At 35.2% G+C, this 21,240-nt stretch overlaps 1 protein-coding gene and 1 non-coding gene across 2 annotated transcripts in view; one reads left to right on the plus strand and one right to left on the minus strand.

The window, feature by feature from the left end:
• Nucleotides 1-476: 476 nt before the first annotated feature.
• Nucleotides 477-21,240, minus strand: part of LOC127853254 (phospholipase A-2-activating protein-like) — a 33,653-nt gene continuing 12,889 nt past the window's right edge. Inside the window, exons 7-12 of the mRNA XM_052387597.1 lie at nt 19,331-19,491; nt 17,705-17,927; nt 13,920-14,141; nt 12,431-12,538; nt 4,103-4,249; nt 477-1,990 (exon numbers count right to left, since the gene is read on the minus strand). Of these exons, the coding sequence (XP_052243557.1) occupies nt 1,431-1,990; nt 4,103-4,249; nt 12,431-12,538; nt 13,920-14,141; nt 17,705-17,927; nt 19,331-19,491 (1,421 nt within the window). The 3' untranslated portion in view covers nt 477-1,430. The remainder of the gene's footprint in view (nt 1,991-4,102; nt 4,250-12,430; nt 12,539-13,919; nt 14,142-17,704; nt 17,928-19,330; nt 19,492-21,240) is intronic.
• Trnas-aga (transfer RNA serine (anticodon AGA)) lies at nt 6,295-6,376 on the plus strand. Its single transcript has one exon. It is a non-coding gene; the product is annotated as a tRNA-Ser (tRNA).

Raw genomic sequence — 21,240 nt, forward strand, 5'->3', positions numbered from 1 at the left:
ATTTTAATGTCAAGTGCTATGTCCACGTGTATACTGGTAGCTTAAATTAATATAACGTCTAGATATGCAGATTCATACTCTTAATTTATTTTATACTTTCAGGTGGTGTATAGAGAAATATAAGATAATTAAAACAGATAATTCACTGTTTCAAACAGTGAAAATTAACTTAGAAAATTGTCGATAATTTTCACTGTTGAACTGTGAAATTGTTTTCAGTCATGATGTCATTATTTTAGAGTAATTCTTTAGTTTAAACACAAAAATAATAATTTGCTAGCATTTGTCAGCAAACAAATTAATAAAATTTGTTGGATTTATTGAAAATTTTTATTTTAATTGTGATCATAGAACAACAATATTTGCTATGATCACTCATGAATTAAAATCGATATTCCTACAGATCCAACACATATCCTCAAATTATAAACTGTTTAAGTTACTGCGAATCTGAGTGGGAATACAACAACTCAGAAAATATTTGTTTATTTATTCAAACTACTTTAACTTTGCTGAACAAACTTCACACAATGGGATAGTAACACTATCCATTAAGTGCACCATGGACATATGTTTATGTAATCTAATACAAGAAATGTATATAAGTGTCAAATTTATATGGAAATGCATATATTTAGAATTGGTAGATCATTACTTCAGAAGTTGTAGAAAATAATTAATACACTTTTATAAAAGACATGTTTTGAAACAGAGCAATTTGATTTAAAAGATTTTTTTTACAATTGTGTATTTTAATCAATAGATTTCTAGGTTTAACACCATCAAAATTTAAATGCAGCCCGAATGTGAACAAAGATAAATAAAACATGTAAACCAAATTTAACTAACATGAGAAAAGTTTGAACATATAAGTTACAGGTAAGTTCTTTTTTTTAATAATTACTGAATGATCGTTATAAAAAAAAGAAATGATTTCACTAATTTCTTTTTTGGTAATACCAATTGTAGTTAAGTAATAAAGACTGCAGTGTAAAGATGAACACAGTAAATAATGAAAAGTATCCTCTATTTAAGTAAAGACAAGGGAGATTCTCAATTCATAATTATTTATTTTAAGATTTGAAAATAATAAAAATATTCTCATTTAGATATCATATAATTGCCATTAAACATATCTCTTGTATTACACAGGCAGTAAATCAGTGGCATATATTACTATTATAATAAACCAATCGCTGGGCATAAATGAATAAATTATTAACATAGCACATTATGTTTAATGACATCATACATGGCAAATTCCTATTCGAAAAAATAGTGTCAATCCATTTAAATAAGAAGTCAAGTTTTGAGGGAGATACAATTTGAAAAGTTGCACCAAATTTAATTTAACACATATATGATTTTGTGTATCAGATAAGGCAGAATGCCTTAAAAATCAATAATTGTGCAAAAGTATACATCTGAAATCATCGTAATAAATCTCTTAGCAAAATGGCACAGGATGAGACCTTTTTTGGATCGGATGGAACCATATAATCAGTGAGCAGGTTTGTAATTTCTAACGATTGTCCTAGGTTCTGCAGCCGTTCATCCTTGTGTATAAGCGTTCCCATGGCAATAAACAATCTAAAAGCAGCCTCCGCATCGGGTTTGATTTTAAGGCATTCTGCTGTAGTGGTTAACAGCTTAGATTTCCCTTCGAGGTCTAAAGAACCAAACAATCCTACGGCAAAATTCAGTAGCAATGTCGCAAGGCTGACTTGAACATTCTTATTTCCTGAACCCTTTAAAGGCCCAGCAGCACTGAGGATTTTGTCGCGGTGCTCCATGCACAGTGTGAACCCCTGTGGTTGAGCAAACATGTTGCACACTACTTTGAGACTGAGGATCTGGCACGCGGCATTGCCGTCTGAGCTCCAATATGCCGTCATGGCGTTGAGAATACTGGTGTCAGCGCAGAAAGCAGTGTTTACGTCTTGCATTTTCATGGTGATACGTAGAACATCAAGGGCTGGGAACACTACATCTGGAAAGTAGAGGCATTTAAGTTATTTCCGTTCACAGTGTCAATTGATGTATACCAAGTTAGTAACTGGATAGTTTGAAAAAGCCAGGTTGAATGAAATACACATTTTAGTCATTGCAACTTAAAATCCATGTAATCATAATTGTGAATTTCTTAATCATACTTAAAGGAGTTAAAAACATTTTACAGATTATGATTGCTGAAAACTTTTAGCTACAATTTATGTAACAAATAAAACAAGAAACCGTCGGAGACAGGTGATGCTCCCCAAAGTTGTCACAATATTGCACTATATATTCAGATAAAAAGGAAACGTCTTGAGGGCACAGTAGTTGGGGGACAAGATTTTTTATATAAAATTTCAAAGGGCCATAACTCTGTCCGAAATCATCCGACCAGAACCCGCTGATAATATGCACATCTCCTCTTGGTAGTGAAGCTTTCCATAAAGTTTCATTGAGTTCCAGTCATTAGTTGCTGAGAAATAGCCCGGACAAGAATTGCACTATATGTACAGTTAATGGAAAATTTCAAAGGGCCATAACTCTGTGAAAAATCATCCGACCAGAACCCGCTGATAATATGCACATCTCCTCTTCGTAGTGAAGCTTCCCATAAAGTTTCATTGAATTCCGGTCATTAGTTGCTGAGAAATAGCCCGGACAAGAATTGCAATATATGTACAGTTAATGGAAAATTTCAAAGGGCCATAACTCTGTGAAAAATCATCCGACCAGAACCCGCTGATAATATACACATCTCCTCTTGGTAGTGAAGCTTCCCATGAAGTTTCATTGAATTCTAGTCATTAGTTCCTGAAAAATAGCCCGGACAAGAATTGCACTATATGTACAGTTAATGGAAAATTTCAAAGGGCCATAACTCTGTGAAAAATCATCCGACCAGAACCCGCTGATAATATGCACATCTCCTCTTCCTAGTGAAGCTTCCCATAAAGTTTAATTGAATTCCGGTCATTAGTGGCTGAGAAATAGCCCTGACAAAAATTGTGCACGGACGGAAACAGACAAATGGATGGACACACAGACGGACAGACGAAGCGGCGACTATATGCTCCCCCCAAATTTTTTTTGGGGAGAATAATAAAGTGATATATGGCTAAGAGGAAATCTAGAAGGCCAGTCAAGGAATGTTTAGGGACGAAAACTACCTCATGACATTTAGAGTAACACGATGGTGCATTCAATAAACACTGATGCCCATTGAATCTTTATCAATATTAATTTATTGGCACATTTGAATAAGTCTAAGTCCAAATTGAGGTCAATGGGATGTTAGAGTGCTGTTTAATGGACTTGTCAAAACTTATTTGTAAGTAGTACTGTTGTTGATCCAACAGTCCATTTAGCATAAAGAAGTAATTGGACCTTCAAAAAAAGTAAAATAATTGGTCACTGTCAAGATCAAAGTGAGGTCTACTGCTGAGAGTGTTCACAGACAACATCAGGTATCAAAGCTTTGTATGAGGTATTATTGATTTTAGATGAAACAGGTCATTTAGGGCTAACCTACAGTTGACCAAAATAAATTAATCCTTTATTATTGATCATGGACACATAAAAGTCATTCAACTGTGAAAGTTTGAGCAGGATCTGTCAAGCAGTTATTGAAAACTTGAAGACACATTTTGTTGTAGAAAAACAGGTGAACAACGATAATTCTGCCAAATCTCATAGCAGCCAGAATTCCTTTATTTGTTGAACATATACATATATATTAAGGTCATAAAAGCTGTGAACATTTGAGCAAGATTCACCCAGTGTTTAAATATTAGTTGCAAACAAAAAAGTTTTGTACTATGTATTCAATAAGAGTCAAAAGACGAAATGCCATTTTTCTGCCCAAACGCGTCAAACAAATATTTAAATGCCTTTCTTTAAGATCATCTACACTTTAATTTCATAATATTATGAAAGTTTCAGTGAGATCCACTAAGTAGTAAAAGAGGAGTTGAAAACACAATCTCCTGTAAGTACCTACATACAGACAGATGGACAAGTGCAATGCCCAATACCTCCCACCTTGAAGTGTATGTGTGTGTGGGGGGGGGGGGGAATAAAACTTCAATTTCAGCCCAGGAAGACTGCTTACTTGGTGGCCAGTGAAGGAGGGTTTTCAGTGTGCTGAGGCTCTCCTCCGATGGCACAGCCTGGTTCATGAGTCCCTCCATGGCAGACAACTGCCCCTCCCCAACCTGCTGATCACCACCCAGGCTGCTGTTGAACTCACGCAGCTTACCTGCAGAATAGTTTGTTTTTTTACATTTGAGACGCACTCTGTGAAAAGGGGGTTTAATGCATGCAGTCTGCACAGGCTAATCAGGGACGACACTTTACGCTTTTATAATATTTTCTGTTTAAAGAAAGTATTTTCTAAGAAAAAATCCAAGTTGGGCGGAAAGTGTTGTCCTTGATTAGCCTGTGTGGACTGCTCACACTAATCTGGGACAACCTTTTACGCACATGCATTAAACCCCCTTTTCACAGAGCAAGGCTCATTTTCAACAAATACTGTAAAGTCATTTATGTTTGTGTGCATGAAATTTTGTGGTTTTTCATTAAGTGTATTTTTCATGGACATGTCAATTCATTGATTTTTATCGGTCATTTTCAAATGTGTTTCTGTTAATTGTGTGGATTAGTGAACCCACAAAATCAAACAAAAATGTCCCAAAAATTAAATGCTTTTACAGTCGCACATGCTCACATGACGATCCTATAAACAACAAACAAACTTTTAGGTTGCTGTGGTGTAATAGATATGGTTTCCGCCTACCAACCAGGAGGTCAAGGGTTTGAAAGAGCGTTCTTTTGATCTCGCCCATAGACACCAAGTAATGGTTGTAGGCCCAGGAAACGGACTAAAGAGCGTTTCACTTAGACTGAGGCTTTGGATGCAATGGAGCTAAAATAAATAGGTTTAAACTAAACAAACTTTTTTCCAAACATACTCGTAAACAACACTTTCAGAGGTACAGAACCTGACAACAGCTCAGTTAAACAAGACTATTGTCAAGCAATATAAGTCCCCTACCGGCTCCACCATTGTCAAAAATTCCAGATTTTTATATATATATATATTTGTTGCCATAGCAACCAAATTTTTTTTTTAGGAACAAAATGAAATGACGTGCATAATGTCCATATTGCCAACTATCCATGTTTCAAGTTTCATGAAAAAATATTCAAGAACTTTAACAGTTATTGCAGGATCCAGAAAACCACCATTTTCAGCAGTATTTCTAGTCTATTTGTTGCCATAGCAACCAGAATTTTTGACGTCGGAACGAAATGAAATGATGTGCATAATGTCCATATTGCCATCTATCCATGTATTAAGTTACATGAAAAAATATTAAGAACTTTGAAAGTTATCTCAGGATCCAGAAAACCACCAATTTCAGCAGTATGTCTATTCTGTTTGTTGCCATAGCAACCAGAATTTTTTACGTCGGAACGAAATGAAATGACGTGCATAATTCCATATTGCCATCTTTCCATGTTACAAGTTTCATGAAAAAATATTAAGAACTTTAAAAGTTATCGCAGGATCCAGAAAAACAACCATTTTCAGCAGTATTTCTAGTCTATTTGTTGCCATTGTAACCATAAGTTTTGACGTAGGAACGAAATGAAATGACGTGCATAATGTCCATATTGCCATCTATTCATGGTCCAAGTTTCAAGAAAAAATATTCAGGACTTTTAAAGTTATCGCAGGATCCAGGAAAGTGTGACGGACGGACGGACGGAACTGGTAGGGGACTAATAAGTATTTACCAAATCAATTTAGTATCAATATAATTTCTGTAATTTCACTACTTATTATTACACATGAAGGTGTTTCAACTGTTAAAGTGTATGCGAGATCTACCCAGTTGTAAAAAAGGAGTTGAAATCACATGCATACAGATATTTAGACCAAAATTTAGACCATACACATGCATACAGATATTAAGACCAAAATTTACATTTATATTGACACTGAAGAGAAAAGGCAATTAATATGCATGTGACTATATAGGCCTGTCAATCAAGGCAAGCATGTTTTTTTTTTATGTGTTTTTTATATTTAGTTTTAAATTTAACAATTCAACCAGAGCCAGAATTTAATGGAGACCTATCAGACATTATTCACACAAAATGTGGATGCCTGAAAATATGTAAACATTGCTCAAACCTGAAAAATATTAGCATATTTTAATGAGTGATGATTAAGGTAGCGCAAGATCGAAGAGCCTTTTTACCTGTTTACTTACTAATTTAAGCATGTACTCATGTGAAGTTGTCGTGGCCGAGTGGTTAAGGCGATAGACTAGAAATCTTTTGGGATCTTCCCGCGCAGGTTCGAATCCTGCCGACTATGCATACTTTTTTGCAACGCGTTTTATTTCTTTTCTTACATAATTTGATTTAATATAGACTATAAGGTATGTTTATTGTTAACTAGTAGTCCGGTTTTCCTGCAATAACACAAAAATTGCAATAACTCACCTGTATAAACCAAGCTTTGCATCGAATTACACAAGTTTCATATTTTCACTAGAGCCATGCGCTCGCGAAAATATTGCAATTTTCTCTCTTCTCATTGAAATAAATGTTTCATATTCACTCAAAACAAACAAATATCCTCTATTTATCTAACATAAGGAAACTTCTTTATAATATGTGTTATTAATAGAAGCTTTTGTCATAGTAGATAGTACATATATATTGACTTTAATTGTGAAAATTTTCGTACTTCAGCGTCTGTCGATATAACCTCTTCAGTTACAGTTAATAGAATCAGTTATGCTTGTATGCTAAAAATAATTACTTTGGATAGCTTAATAATACTGCTGTCATTTATACTCATTAGTTTAACATGAAATATTTTGCAATTTTTATGCACATTCTTGAATTTTTAAAATTAAAACAAGGTTATGGCTAAAATTGGGTGATTTACTGCTGAAAATACGAATCATGCATGTTGCATTTTTAGTTTTATTTCAAAAAGTAAACGGTAAATCTGTCTATTTCTTGGTATTTTTGCTGTATATAGTGTATCTAAAAAAACTAAGTTCAAAATATTACTTGAATGACACTATTTTAATTTTATGACACTTTGTTTTTAACCAACCCAATTTCTACTTGGCTGAAACCACTTACATTTCATGGCGCTCTTCCATAGATAACAAGTTATAAAATATAAATGTCTGTAAAAGAATTCTTATTTCATCTTGTTTAAACTTTAAAGACCTTTACTGCATCTTTTCACACCAACTGCATGCCCATATTTGGAAATCTGGATGAATTATGGATCTTTCATATACCCTGTGTGCAAATAAACTGGACAAAAGCCGAGTGTGGGGGTGGTTTTCAAAACAAGAGGGCCTGAAAGGCCCAAAGTTGCTTACCTGAGATAAAAAGAAATGACCTGTTCTTCAACAACAATGTGACTAAACTATTTTTTTATTCTTTCCAAACATTCATCATTTATACTTAAGCAATAATGCAAACAATTCATATAGAAATACAGTTCATAAACTTTCAGAAGTTAATCATAGTTAAAACAAGGTTTCTAAAACAATTATACACTTTCATGTCTAAACTTGGTCAACAGTTTGTGTTCAGTATGAGGCATATGCCTGTATAAAGCACTAGGATAAACATACACCCGTGATCACTATAATTGAATTCACTCAATTCACTTCACTGAACAAATAATTATGAACTCACTTTCATTGTATTATTCACTTAAGTCTAATGTAAGACACTTTGAGAAAACAAACAGTTTAAATCCATTTCTTCGGCTTTGATTAATCACTTATAACTTGCATTTATCACAACACACTATGTCACTTTAATTAAAATATAGGCGGAGATTTGTCATTTAATAAATTCACTATGTTCACTCATCACTTATTAAAAACACTAACTTGTTGTTGCATAAATTCACTAAGTCCTGTTCTTTATTAAATCACTAACTCAATATTTTCACTTAGAGAAAAAAATACAAATTCACTTTGCCTTAGTAATCACTTAACTAATAATTGCACTTAGTTAAAATAACTAAACTAACTCTATTAACTTAACATTCCTAGTTAGAGTAACACAGTAAATCATTCATTTAAAATTTTCATCTAGAGAAAAATAAGACTCAGTCACTTTTACTTAGTGAAATTTCAACTTAGAACATTAAACTCACCTCCATGATAAAACTAACAGTTGCTACATTAAACAGGTCTGGCAGATTAGTAATTCACTAACCCCAATCTTTCAATTAGTGGACTAACTCTTTCAACTTAGAGCCAGGGGGTCTAGCATTAGTCTTTCACTTGTATACCCAGATGTTTTGGTTGATTAGTTCTTATGGGAGAGGTCAACAATGTGCCAGTCCCCTGATTCTGAAGTGTAGCAGGCATAGTAACATAGGTTAACATCCAATCAAATGAGAGCACTGCTATTCTTAGCATCCAGGTAAAGATAAGCACTGATCAAAGATCATCAGTGACCACTGATGCAAACTATCTTCACTTACAGAGAATTTTAAGCATTTATTTCATTTCTTAAGAATTATCATACAATGAAAATATACCTGATCTATCATTAATGAATTTATTAGTTATTAACTATCATCAATGAATTATGAATGATGATAAGGCAAAAAATGTGACCTCTAGAGTGTTCACAAGCTTTTTTTACTAAATAAATATAAGGATAATGACAACCCCTGGCGGCCAAGTTTTTTTTACCGGTCCAAACCATTTTCAAACTCAACCGTCATATCCAAGAAGTTCACAATCTGTCAAAAAAACTGATATAAATATTAGTTTCTGTTAGTCTAGAAGTTGCTTCAATTACTTATTTTATAAAATAAATCTAACTTAATCTGAAGAACACAATTTATGGAGAGTGGAAAACCCCAGTTACTCAAATGTAAAAATAAGAAGAATTTACAAAAATTATTTCAATCAAGAGTCTTTATAATTTAGAAAATGCCAAATAACAAGGTTGCCATGGAAACAGTTTCATAGCACAGTAGTCTGCTAAATACACCAAAACACAGTAGGTTTACTTGGCTTATCAGTAAAGATCAAAGATAAGGCTCTCCAGTGCATTAGTACATGTACATTTATTTTATGAGATAGGTTTATTAAATTGACATGAGGCCTTATCTATGATCGCTCCGCCCACTAGAATTGATCCACCAATCAGCGATCGATTAATTGGGCGCACTCGTTAGCAACGACCTGTCCGCCATTTTCTAGACAAGCTACATGTTTAGGTTCACTTTTATTCCAACGAGTTTCTTTTGTTTTCCTCTTTAAAAAAAACGATTAAAAATGGTTAAACGGTGTCAATGGGGATTATGTAACTCGGACAATCGATATCCTGAAAGATTAGTTGGTGACATTTAATTTATATCGTTTCCAAAGCCGAAAAGAGATCTTGAGAAGTGTAAGAGATGTATAAATACATGCGGTCGTCACCACGAACAACTGAACGTCAACACTGTCAAAGACAATTATAATATATTTTTATCGGATTTACTTGCAGATTTAAATAGTTTATGTTATCGATCTGATTATCACATAATATTTCACTTTTTTAAAATAGTTTTATCAGTTACTAGGTCAGAAGCGAGGTTCATCTGCATTACTTAAAGAGAAATAAAACCCAGCATGAAGCCTAATTCATGCTGTGTTTTATTACTCTGATAGTAATGCACTTAATTGACATCATACATGTTATTTGAAGGTGACATGTGATTTATTATCTTATTAGCGGTATCTACACATTTGCACTCATGTGGTGTCACCAATAAACGCTTTTAATCCACACTAGGAGCTCGAATGCCTAGATCTCATTTTTTAAAGGAGTTTCGTTTATTTTGTTCGGATTAAAATACGGAAATGAAATATGGCAAAAACGGTGTAAAAAGGGTTAATGCAACTCTGACATTTGGTATCCAGAAAGATAAGTTAGATGAAATAAATTTATACCATTTCGAACGCGGCAATGCGGTCTTGACAAGAGCGAGTGGAAGCTTCAAGAATTACCGAGATCCCCTTTATAGAACATTAATTTATTTTACAAACTTGAAATGTCATATAAGCAATAACTAAGCATTATTAAGTATGTATTATGTCACGTGTGCATGTAAAGTAATTGAGAATTTTGGTACCCAATTTGTGTAACTTTACGAAATCCCCGTTAAAAATCACGTTTCTGTGTGTGTCAGAAACAAGTGAAAACCATTTTGTTATTATTTTAATAAAGACGTATCGATAAATGGTATTGTAAAAGAGTTATTATTACTGATATTAGCTAACCAATAAATGCGGTACTTCGGGGAAGTCGGTACCTGCGCGAGCGTCTGATATTGGTAGCCTTATTAATTTATAATAGCCTGACCGTATTCCATTTCGTACAACGCTAATTTTATATCAGACAATGTCCAAACTTACTGTGTTGTTTTTGCGCTTTAAACTATAGTGATTGATAAATGTCCCATAAGCAATGTTTAATATGATTAACATCACTTTTATACGCAATAACATGTGGGATTGAGGTACCCACCCGGCGTCAGAAAGCGCGTAAAACTTCACCGAATTCCCAGTTATAAAGCACTATTTCGTGTCAAATACACGGGTAGGGGGAATGTTTCGGTAATAATTTTGTTAATAACACGGGTAAATACCGGTGAAGTGTTAATTTATTGCAAATACCAGTATTACACGTAATAACGGGTTTGATTTCGGTAAGCTAGCAAGCGTTTGAGAGCGTGTTTAATGTACCGATTTACCTGTAATAAATAGCTGATGTTCTCTTTAATCGTATATTTTTTGTATTTGCAGAATAACTAAATGGCATCAACCCCTTTACAAGTGTAATATGGTGTTAAACAAGTCCATAAAATCATCCGTAATATCGCGTAAATCTATATGCAGTCTATAGGCAAAGAAGCCATTTTGGTGTTAGCTTGTCTAGGTTTTCTTCCCACTGAGCCACGTGATTAAGTGGGCGGAGCGATCACTGATAAGACGTCATGTCAATTGCATGCAATCTACTGTCTTGATGTACACCACATTTTATGAAAGAAGTCCCAGGTTTATACAAGGGAGTTAACTATTACTTAACTATTAGAAAGTATGTACAGGTTATCTTTCTTTAACATTATGGCTTATCACAACTAGACTGTTTTCACTATACACATATAGAGAAAACTACCCGCCCCTTGGCAGCCTTGTTTTTCAAGCAAAGGTTACCATTTCTGAACTCATCCAAGATATCATTTGGACAAATCTTCTGAGCAAGTTTCATGAAGTTCGGAAAATAAATGTGGCCTCTAGAGTGTTAACAAGGTTTTTCTATAGCCATATAAGGAAAAATGCCCCGCCCCCTTGCAGCCATGTTTTTCAACTAACGGACATCATTTTCGAGCTCGTTCAAGAAATGATTGGGATGAATCCTCTGACCAAGTTTTATGAGGATTGGACAATAAATGTGGCCTCTAGAGTGTAAACAAGATTTTGCTATAGCCATTTATAGCCATATAAAGGAAAATGCCCCGTCCTTTGGCAGCTAAGTTTTTCAAGCAAACATAATCATTTTCAAACTCATCCAAGATATCATTGAAACCAATCTTCTGACCAAATTTCATGAAGATTGGACAATAAATGTGGCCTCTAGAGAGTGAACAAGACAAATGTTGACGTCGCACAACGGACGACGGACAAAAGGCAATCACAAAAGCTCACCATGAGCATTTGTGCTCAGGTGAGCTAAAAAATCAGTATTTTTTTTTTTTTTAAGCATGGAAAGCCTACCTTAAAATGTTCATGTAGTTCAGTGAAATGATGCTGATTAAGAAAACAATACATTAGATTATATTTAGAAAGGTGCCCATTACAGGTGCGCTACCTTAAGCTTTAAAAGGAAATAATTAACTGTGTGTATCTTCAACCATAAATACATTACAAACATGTTTAAAAGCGAGTGTATTTAATATATCGTTCAAGTGTTACAAATCATTATAATTATACACTAAGAAAACTTTGCCAAGAGAAACACATATGGTTTAAAAAAAAACTTTTGAGCTAAGAGATTCCCTTCCTAAGCTGTTTATGGCATTAACACATAAAATGTACTCCTGGGCCCGTATTCACCAAACAATTCTTAGACTTAAGTCTAAGAGTAAAGAATATTCTTTAAATTGATATCTTAAACAATTGCTTGAATTTTGAGTAAAACTTGGCATTAAACACCTCTTTCTATATAATTCTCCATTTAGAACATATTGTTAATGAAATAATAACCAGTGTTGGCCTGTATATATTCAAACAATGAAAGCATTTCTCTTGGTTCCCAGTCTATTCTTTATTCTTAAGTCTAAGAATGGGTTCGGAAATGCGGGTCACAATGTATCAGAGCATACCCATGATCTGAGCTGGATTGGCCACATCAAATGTGAGAGTGGTCATCTTTGGAAAGTACTCATTGGTTTTGGACAGATTGGGATTCACGGATGTTGTGGTGTAAGCACCTGAAACAGAAGAAAACAAGAACGAACAATAAGTGGTCGCAAAGTGGAAAAGTGTCAAAGACTAAACCAGATACAGAAATAATGAATGTCTGATAGGTACATTTATTTGGTTATATATTAGAAATGCATTTTTTTCTGAGATAGTTGGGATACAATAAATGTATCTTTAGTGAGGTTTTGGTAGAAAAAAATTCCACTAACAGAATAAATGCCATTATGAAAAAGATTCATTTGTTCATGCAATTATAAAATATGCTTGTTAAACTGTGTAAGTTTTCAAATTAAACAATGCATTGCATGTTATCTGTGCCGATGAAATTTAATAATTTAAGTTCACAAGGTATACAACTTTTTTTTCTTTTTTATACTGTCAACGTAGCTCTCGGCAAATATATTTATGGTTCGTGGAAGGGACTGTAATAATAACGCAGAACAATATATCAAAGATATATGTGATGTTTATGTTCTGGCGGTCAAGTGGCAAATGCCGACATTAATCACCATTATTAATTATACAACAATAACAGTAATAGCATTTATAATAACTTGGCAATATTGTAATACAATGAATACAATAAATACAGTTAATACAATAAATACAATAAATATAATAAATACAATAAATACAATAAATACCTAACGTGGCATTTAATTAGAACAGAGATTACAACAATACAAAGGTTAAAGTTTATCCATTGATTTATCACTAACCTGTTATAATAACGCAGAACACTATATCAAAGATATATGTGATGTTTATGTTCTGGCGGTCAAGTGGCAAATGCGCGAATACTTGCGCTTTCCACTTGACCAACGCCGCGAACCAATCATGCGTGTAATAGGTTTAGTGATAAAACTGGTTAGGTTGTTAGCTGAACTGTAGTAACTGTTTGAAAAGAATTCAGGTTAATAGTAGAATAGATAGATATTGATTTCGTATGTTGAGATATTGCAAAGAAATAAGGGTTGTTCATTTACTCTATGACAATCCATAATCCAAACCTTCTTGTGTGGCTATATCCCAAGGTCTTTTCAAATTTTTATTGTTTTTATCCACAATATTCCCAGGATTAACCCTCTTACATTTAGATATGTATGTTGATGCATTGTTAGTCCCTCAGAAAGTTAAATTTAGTAAGACCTTTCTTACTAGATTCAAGTTTTAAAGGCTTCATTTCAAACCCTTAGTTACTGATGAGCAGCAAACAGCATAGAACCTGAACAGACTGCGAGTTACTTGCAGGCTGTTCTGGTTTTAAGCTGGTTGCAAGTCATTTTTACTTTGCTTCTTATGGGGGAAAGGGTTAAGTGTGAAACTTATGTACCTAATTTACCTACAAAAGCTTAGAAATATAATTTGGCAGATCCCAGTAGTCCTCACCTTCAAACACATCGCCACCTCCTCCCCCAGTCTGGGCCGGCCGGGTGGTGTCTGTGTAAGTAGGCACATAGCGCCCGGATCCTGTAAAGGGGTCAGCTCCCCCACCTGTTGACCCCACGCCTGACCCTGAGCCTGGAATGTAGCGCCCACCGCCAGTGAACGGGTCTGCGCCGTTTACAACACCTGTTGAGCTACTTGAGCCTGGCATGTAGCGATTACCACCTGAAATCATGTTCGGTTAATGATTATCACCTGAAATCATGTTTGGTTAGTGATTATCACCTGATATGGTCACTAAGAAATTATCACCTGACATCATGGTCACACAGTGATTTACTCCTGAAATCATGGTGGTTTTGTGATTTTCACCTAATATCATGGTCACTTAGCAATTATCACCTAAAATCATGGTCACATAGCAATATTCACCTAAAATCATGGTCACTTGAAATCAACGTTATTGAGTAATACTGCTGCGCTTCCGTTAGCTTTTAAAAGTTGGAAGTCCTGACTTACAAGCCTAAAATTTTGGACGTCCCAGGCATAAATTTTGAAGTCCTGATTTCATTTTAGAATTTAAATATACGTACATGTTCCAACTCTATCTATTACCCGATAATCCAGTATTATAACGATTTGTATTTTCAAAACCAAAATATGGACAATATTGACGTCCGCAAAAGTTGAATTGTGGGATGGGGGAATTCCCATTGAACATGCGTTAATCACGTGACGCAATTTGAGAAAATAGAGCACTGTTCATATTTAGTAATTATGACAAATCCACGACTGAAATTAAAATGTTACATGTAAATTATGATTGACGACAAATACTGTATCCGAAAACGACTGTCCGAAAAAATGTGCGGGTTTTGCACATGAAATAATCTGTGCACATCGTTTTGACTTCAGAAAATGAAAACCAATTACTAATTAAATACATAAGCAATATATAATTTGGTTAACATATTGCTTTACAATATGCTATTGCACTACTTTACTTTGCTAATCGAGCTTCACGTGGGGTCGGTGTGAATTCGGCTGCCTGAGCGCTGATTGGCTGATGCGCTTACCAAGAAACTTTGATTGACAGCTGGAAAAATCAATATTGGCCACACGCTGTGAAATTCATTGAAAACTGTAACTCTTAAGGCGGAGTAAACGGTCTGAATAACCCGATTTACTGTTGACATTTGTACCTGTTGTGTATTAAAAAAAAGCGTACATGCGGATCATCAGACGTCCAAGGGACTTCCACCATTTGCATAATGGTCGTACGCCTGCCATTTTCGGGCGTAATTTACGCCCGGACGTCCACTAACGGAAGCGTTAATCATTGTAACTAAACAAGAGGGCCTAAAAGGCCCAAAGTCGCTCACCTGAGATAACAAGATATTATTGGGACAAATCTTTTGACCAAGTTTCACAAAGATCAGAAAATAAATGTGGCCTCTAGAGCGTTAACAAGGTTATACTATAGCCATATAAGGAAAAATGCCCCGCCCCTGGCAGCCATGTTTTCAACCAACCGGCATCATTTTTTAACTCGTCCAAGATATTATTTGGATGAATCTTATGACCAAGTTTCATGAAGATCGGACAGTAAATGTGGCCTCTAGAGTGTTAACAAGATTTTACTATAGCCATATAAAAAAAGCCATGTTTTTCAAGCAAACGTAAGCATTATCGAACTCATCCAAGATATCATTGAGACCAATCTTCTGACCAAATTTCATGAAGATTGGACAATAAATGTGGCCTCTAAAGAGTTAACAAGTCAAATGTTGACGCCGCACAACACACGACGGACGACAGACAAAAGGTGATCACAAAAGCTCACCATGAGCGCGTTGTGCTCAGGTGAGCTAAAAACTATCACCTGAAATTATTGTCACCAAGTAATAACTACCGGTACCTGAAGCCATGGTCAATAAGCAATCATCACATGAAATCATTGTAACAGTTTGTTGAGAATGCAATAACACAAACTTAGAAAAAGTCCATTTAATTGTTCGAATTGATTAATTTCTGTTGATTAATTTCTGACACAACACTTTTCAATGTCTGTACAATATTCTGAACTACAAGATACATGTGGCGGCCATTACAGCTGAGCGCCGCCCCCTTACAAAACAAATTATGTGCTTTCATAAGGCTCTTTGCGTGAGACTGACTATTTGCTTAAGTCAAAATACAGATATAAAACGATGAAACAGTTTATTGTAATGCGTGCAGCTTCCGACGGGCCGTGTGCAAATTCATGTATCTGACAATTGCATTGTAAATATGACGTATGCAATGGACCCATAACCAATACATACGGCATTGACAGATGTTTTGACAAACAAGGTAAACAAAGGTAAACAAAGACTCGTGTCCTGTACTTATTGACGTTTGATACCTGAGGCAATGAAATGTTGATCTAGGCGTGACTGCCTTTTGAAGATTGTATGAAACTTGGTTTATTGTGTTGATACAAATTTCAATTATTACAGTGAAAACTCGCTATTAAGACCACTTGTGGGACTTTTCAAAAGTGGTCTTAATAGCGAGGTGGTCTTAATTCTGAGTTTTCATGAATTTGATGGACATATAATTACAACAACGTAAATATTCACTGAACTTTTATCTGTTTGCATACAATATAACAGTCATCCGTTTATACATTGTATTTATACATTGTACAAAGATAGTATTTCAAGTTGTTCATTAAAGAAGTGTAAATACATGTATATGTACTTTTCATCAAGATCCTTGATGTTTACTTAACGAATGAGTCAATTGTCGTCTGCTTAGCATTTTGTCGAATAAAAGTCGAGATTTTCTTTTTAGAATAGCTTGAATCTGAGTCTTTCCAATGCCGAATAAATCGTCGTTGAGATTTCCCATCACTTGCGTCGATCAAATCAATCTTTTCTTTTAAACACAACTCTTTCCGTTTTCGCTTATCCATTTTGACTAACGAAATGGTATAAAAGTCGGTTTTTATATCCATCACGAACAAAACCGTGTTACTCAAATATCCTAACTGTTAAATTATTCGCCGTAATAAATCTTTAAAGTGTGTACCAAACAACTAACAATTTACCCATCAAAGACTCAATAATAATAATAGCTAATAGTCAATCAAGGGTTAAAAATTATAACAAGTGCCGAAAATCTAACACCTGTGTCGCAAATCGATGCCAAAAACCGTTGTCGTTAATTGTGGTTAATTGGGTCAGAATGGCTTCGTACACAAGCCCGATAGTACCACAACATCAGATCAAGTAAGGTGTGAAAATTACTGGTCGTTTGGCGGGTGTCAATTAAGAACAATATCGATAATTGGTACTGATTAAAGTGGTCGTAATAGCGGATTAGCGGGTTGGTCGGATTAGTGAGTGTAACGACCATTGAAATATAGAAGGAACAAATCGGGACTGAAAAATGGTGGTCGACTTAGCGAGTTGGTCGGAATACCGAGGTGGTCTTAAAGAGAGTTTTCACTGTATATGACATCAATAATGCCCCGAATGTTCGTTACATTACATCATGTCCACATAGCAAAGACCATATGAAGTCCTGAAATCATTGTCACTAAAGTGATAACAACCTGAAATAATGTTAACTTAACAATTATCACCAAATATAATCAACTCTAAAAAACACTGTAACTTATTTTGGCAAATTACTCTCTCCATTCAAGTTATAGACAACTTAAACATCAAAGGGATTTAATGTAGCCAAAAAAGATAAGAATACAACAAATATTTGTACAAAAACAAATTAAGAATTACCCATACCCGTGAAAGGATCAGCAAAGTCTGCAGGTGCTCCCTGTGCCAGTGTGGCCCCTTTCGTGTTCTCCGTGATGAAGTTGGCCACCTGGTCCAGGAACAGCTGACTGAGGTTGTTCTTCTGTATGAAAGCCTGTGCAGCGAACCACGGGTCCTCCGAGATGTTGTAGGGCAGCTTGAGTGGGGGCTGGCCCTCCTGTATGTCTACGGTGAACACGTAGTCATACTCCTGGAAATCAGTCATAGGATAATGGTCGTGGGATAATGGACATGGGATAATGGTTATTGGATAATATTCATGGTATAATGGTCATGAGATAATGGTCACAAGATAATGGTCATGGTATGATGGTCATGTGAGAATGGTCACAAGATAATGGTCATGGTATAATGGGCATGAGTTAATGGTCATGGTATAATGGCCACGAGATAATGGTCATGGTATAATGGGCATGAGTTAATGGTCATGGTATAATGGCCACGAGATAATGGTCATGGTATAATGGGCATGAATTAATAGTCATGGTATAATGGCCACGAGATAATGGCCATGGTATAATGGCCATGAGATAATGGTCATGGTATAATGGCCACAAGATAATGGTCATGGTATAATGGCCACGAGATAATGGTCATGGTATAATTGGCATGAGTTAATGGTCATATGAGAATGGTCACGCGATAATGGTCATGGTATAATGGGCATGAGTTAATGGTCATGGTATAATGGCCACAAGATAATGGTCATGAGTTAATGGTCATGGTATAATGGCCATGAGATAATGGTCATGGTATACTGGTCTTGAGATAATGGTGATGACATAATGATCATGGGCTAACAGTCATGTGATGATGGTAATGTAATAATGCCATTATGGCAATGGAATAATAGTAATTTCATAATTATTATGGATACTGGTCATGAATATATGGTATTTATGGATAATGGCCATGAGACAATAGTAATAGGATAATGGTCATGGGACAATAGTAATGGGATTTTGGTCATGGTATAATAGTCATGGGATAATAATCTTGTTATCTCATAATTCTGTAACAATTTACCACTCAGACATGCGCATTTGTAGTCCCTTAGAAAATCAAATTAACTTTAAGGTCTTTCTTATTAGATCCACATAATCAGGGCTTCATTTCTTATCATAAGATACTGATAATCAGCAAACAGCATAGAACCTGAACAGACTTCAAGTAACTTGCAGGTTGTTCAGGTTTTATGCTGGTTGCATACAGTCACTTTCACAATGCTTCTAAGCAGGACAAGTTTAAAGGGACTTGTTCTAACACTTTACATTACTATAAAAGCATTTGTATTTGTTGATATAATTTTTCTTTTTTCAAAAAATGACTTTTCATTTGAACATAAACATTTAGGACTCCTCATTTTGGAAAAAAAGAGGATCTTTTGTCTTTTATTTTCTAATGTTTTGTGTTAAATAAGGGGATTTAGCACAAGAAAGTGATAGCTAAATTGTATAATACTTGTAATGAGAAAAAAGGAAAAAAAGGAAACTTAAGTAAGCTCTTGAAAAATCGCTTACCCTTCTTGTAATTAGCAATAAAAAATGTTTTTCAAATGTAACGCTTAAAACGCACAAACAGTTTAATACAAACCTTCCCTTCATAAAGCGTCTTTCCGGAGGTGGCCTGTGTTCCGCCTGATGAGCCCACAACATCCCCTACTTTCTTCCACTCAGAGCTGGCACCGTCCCAGCTGTACAGCTCCACCTTTCCTGCTGCATTCCGCACCATCTTGGTCTGACCTTCCTTGTTGCCTGAACATGTCATATGTTGAATATCAGGGCTTGGTTGCTCAAAACTTAAATGGCTAGTAAAGCTAATGGTTTGTTAACAAATACAATTTCTTTCAAAATCAATTTATTGTGAAACATGTGCAAATTATTTGAGCAAACAAATTTCTTTACATTGAAATATATAGTAAAGGGTTAAAAATGAAGTCACGTATTAAAAATAGCTTGATTAAAAATTATCAGCTGATAGCTTAAAGTTTTGAGCCTTTTAATTTTGTTAAATATAAGTGGGGTATTTTGTAAAGAGGTGAAAATGTTCTGTTTCATGGAGATTGGGAATAAAATGAGACCTATACAGTAGATAAAGCACAAAAGAAACAGGCAAAAGGCAATCACAAATAATCATGATGCAGAGCGAATGTCAGGAACAGTATTCATTCAAATCTTTCATAAAAGTCCAAGACAATAAAATTAAATTAACAATTGTTCAAATCATAAGTATATAATAAAGAAAACATACGTGTGTGGCTATAAAATCCCTTGGTCTGACACCCTCATGGTTAAATTGTCCAGAACAAGACAACAAGAGGGCCTGAAAGGCCCAAAGTCGCTCACCTGAGATTCAAAGGAACTGATCTGTTCTGTGCAGCCCAAGATGCCATTAGAACAATATGTTCTTACCAACTTTCATGACAAGTGAACACCCTGGCAGCCACATTTTCAACAGACCAGAACCATTTTCATACACATCCAAGATATCATTTAAACAAATATACTGACAAAGTTTCATGAAGATTCATAAGTCCATATACAGAAAAATGCCCCACCCACTGGTGGCCATGTTTTTCAAGCAACTGGAACCACTTTCAACTTGTCCAAAATATCATTGGGACAAATCTTCTGACAAAGTTTCATGATGATCGTACAATAAATATGGCTTCTTGAGTGTTAATAAGGTTTAACTATAGCTATATAAGGAAAAATGCCACGCCCCCTTGGCAGCCATGTTTTTCCACCAACCGGAACCATTTTCGAACTCATCCAAGATATCATTGGGACAAATCATCTGACCAAGTTTCATGATGATCGGACAATAAATGTGGCCTCTAGAATGTTAAGAAGGTTTTACTAAAGCATGATATATAGCCATCTTAGGAAAAATGCCCCGCCCCCTGGTGGCCATGTTTTTTAAGCAACCAAAACTATTTTCGAACTCATCCAAGATATCATTAGGACAAATCTTCTGAAAAGTTTCATGAACATCGGATAATAAATGTGGCCTTTAGAGTGTTAACAAGGTTTTACTATAGCAATATAAGGAAAAATGCCCCGCCCCCTGGCAGCCATGTTTTTTAACCAACCAGCATCATTTTTGAACTCATCCAAGATTATATTGGGATAAATCTTCTGACCAAGTTTCATGAAGATCGGACAATAAATGTGGCCTCTAGAGTGTTAACAAGATTTTACTATAGCCATATATAGCCATATATAGCCATATAAGGAAAAATGCCCCGCCCCTTGGCAGCCATGTTTTTCAAGCAAACATAAGCATTTTCAAACTCATCCAAGATATCATTGAGACCAATCTTTTGACCAAATTTCATGAAGATTGGACAATAAATGTGGCCTCAAGAGTGTTCACAAGGTTTTACTATAGCCATATTTAGCCATATAAGGAAAACTGCCCCGCCCCCTGGCGGCCATGTTTTTTCACCGATCTGGACCATTTTCGATCTCGTCCGAGATATCAATGAAACCAATGTTTTGAGC

Source organism: Dreissena polymorpha, chromosome 12 (genome assembly GCF_020536995.1).
Source record: "Dreissena polymorpha isolate Duluth1 chromosome 12, UMN_Dpol_1.0, whole genome shotgun sequence".
Taxonomy (NCBI): domain Eukaryota; kingdom Metazoa; phylum Mollusca; class Bivalvia; order Myida; family Dreissenidae; genus Dreissena; species Dreissena polymorpha.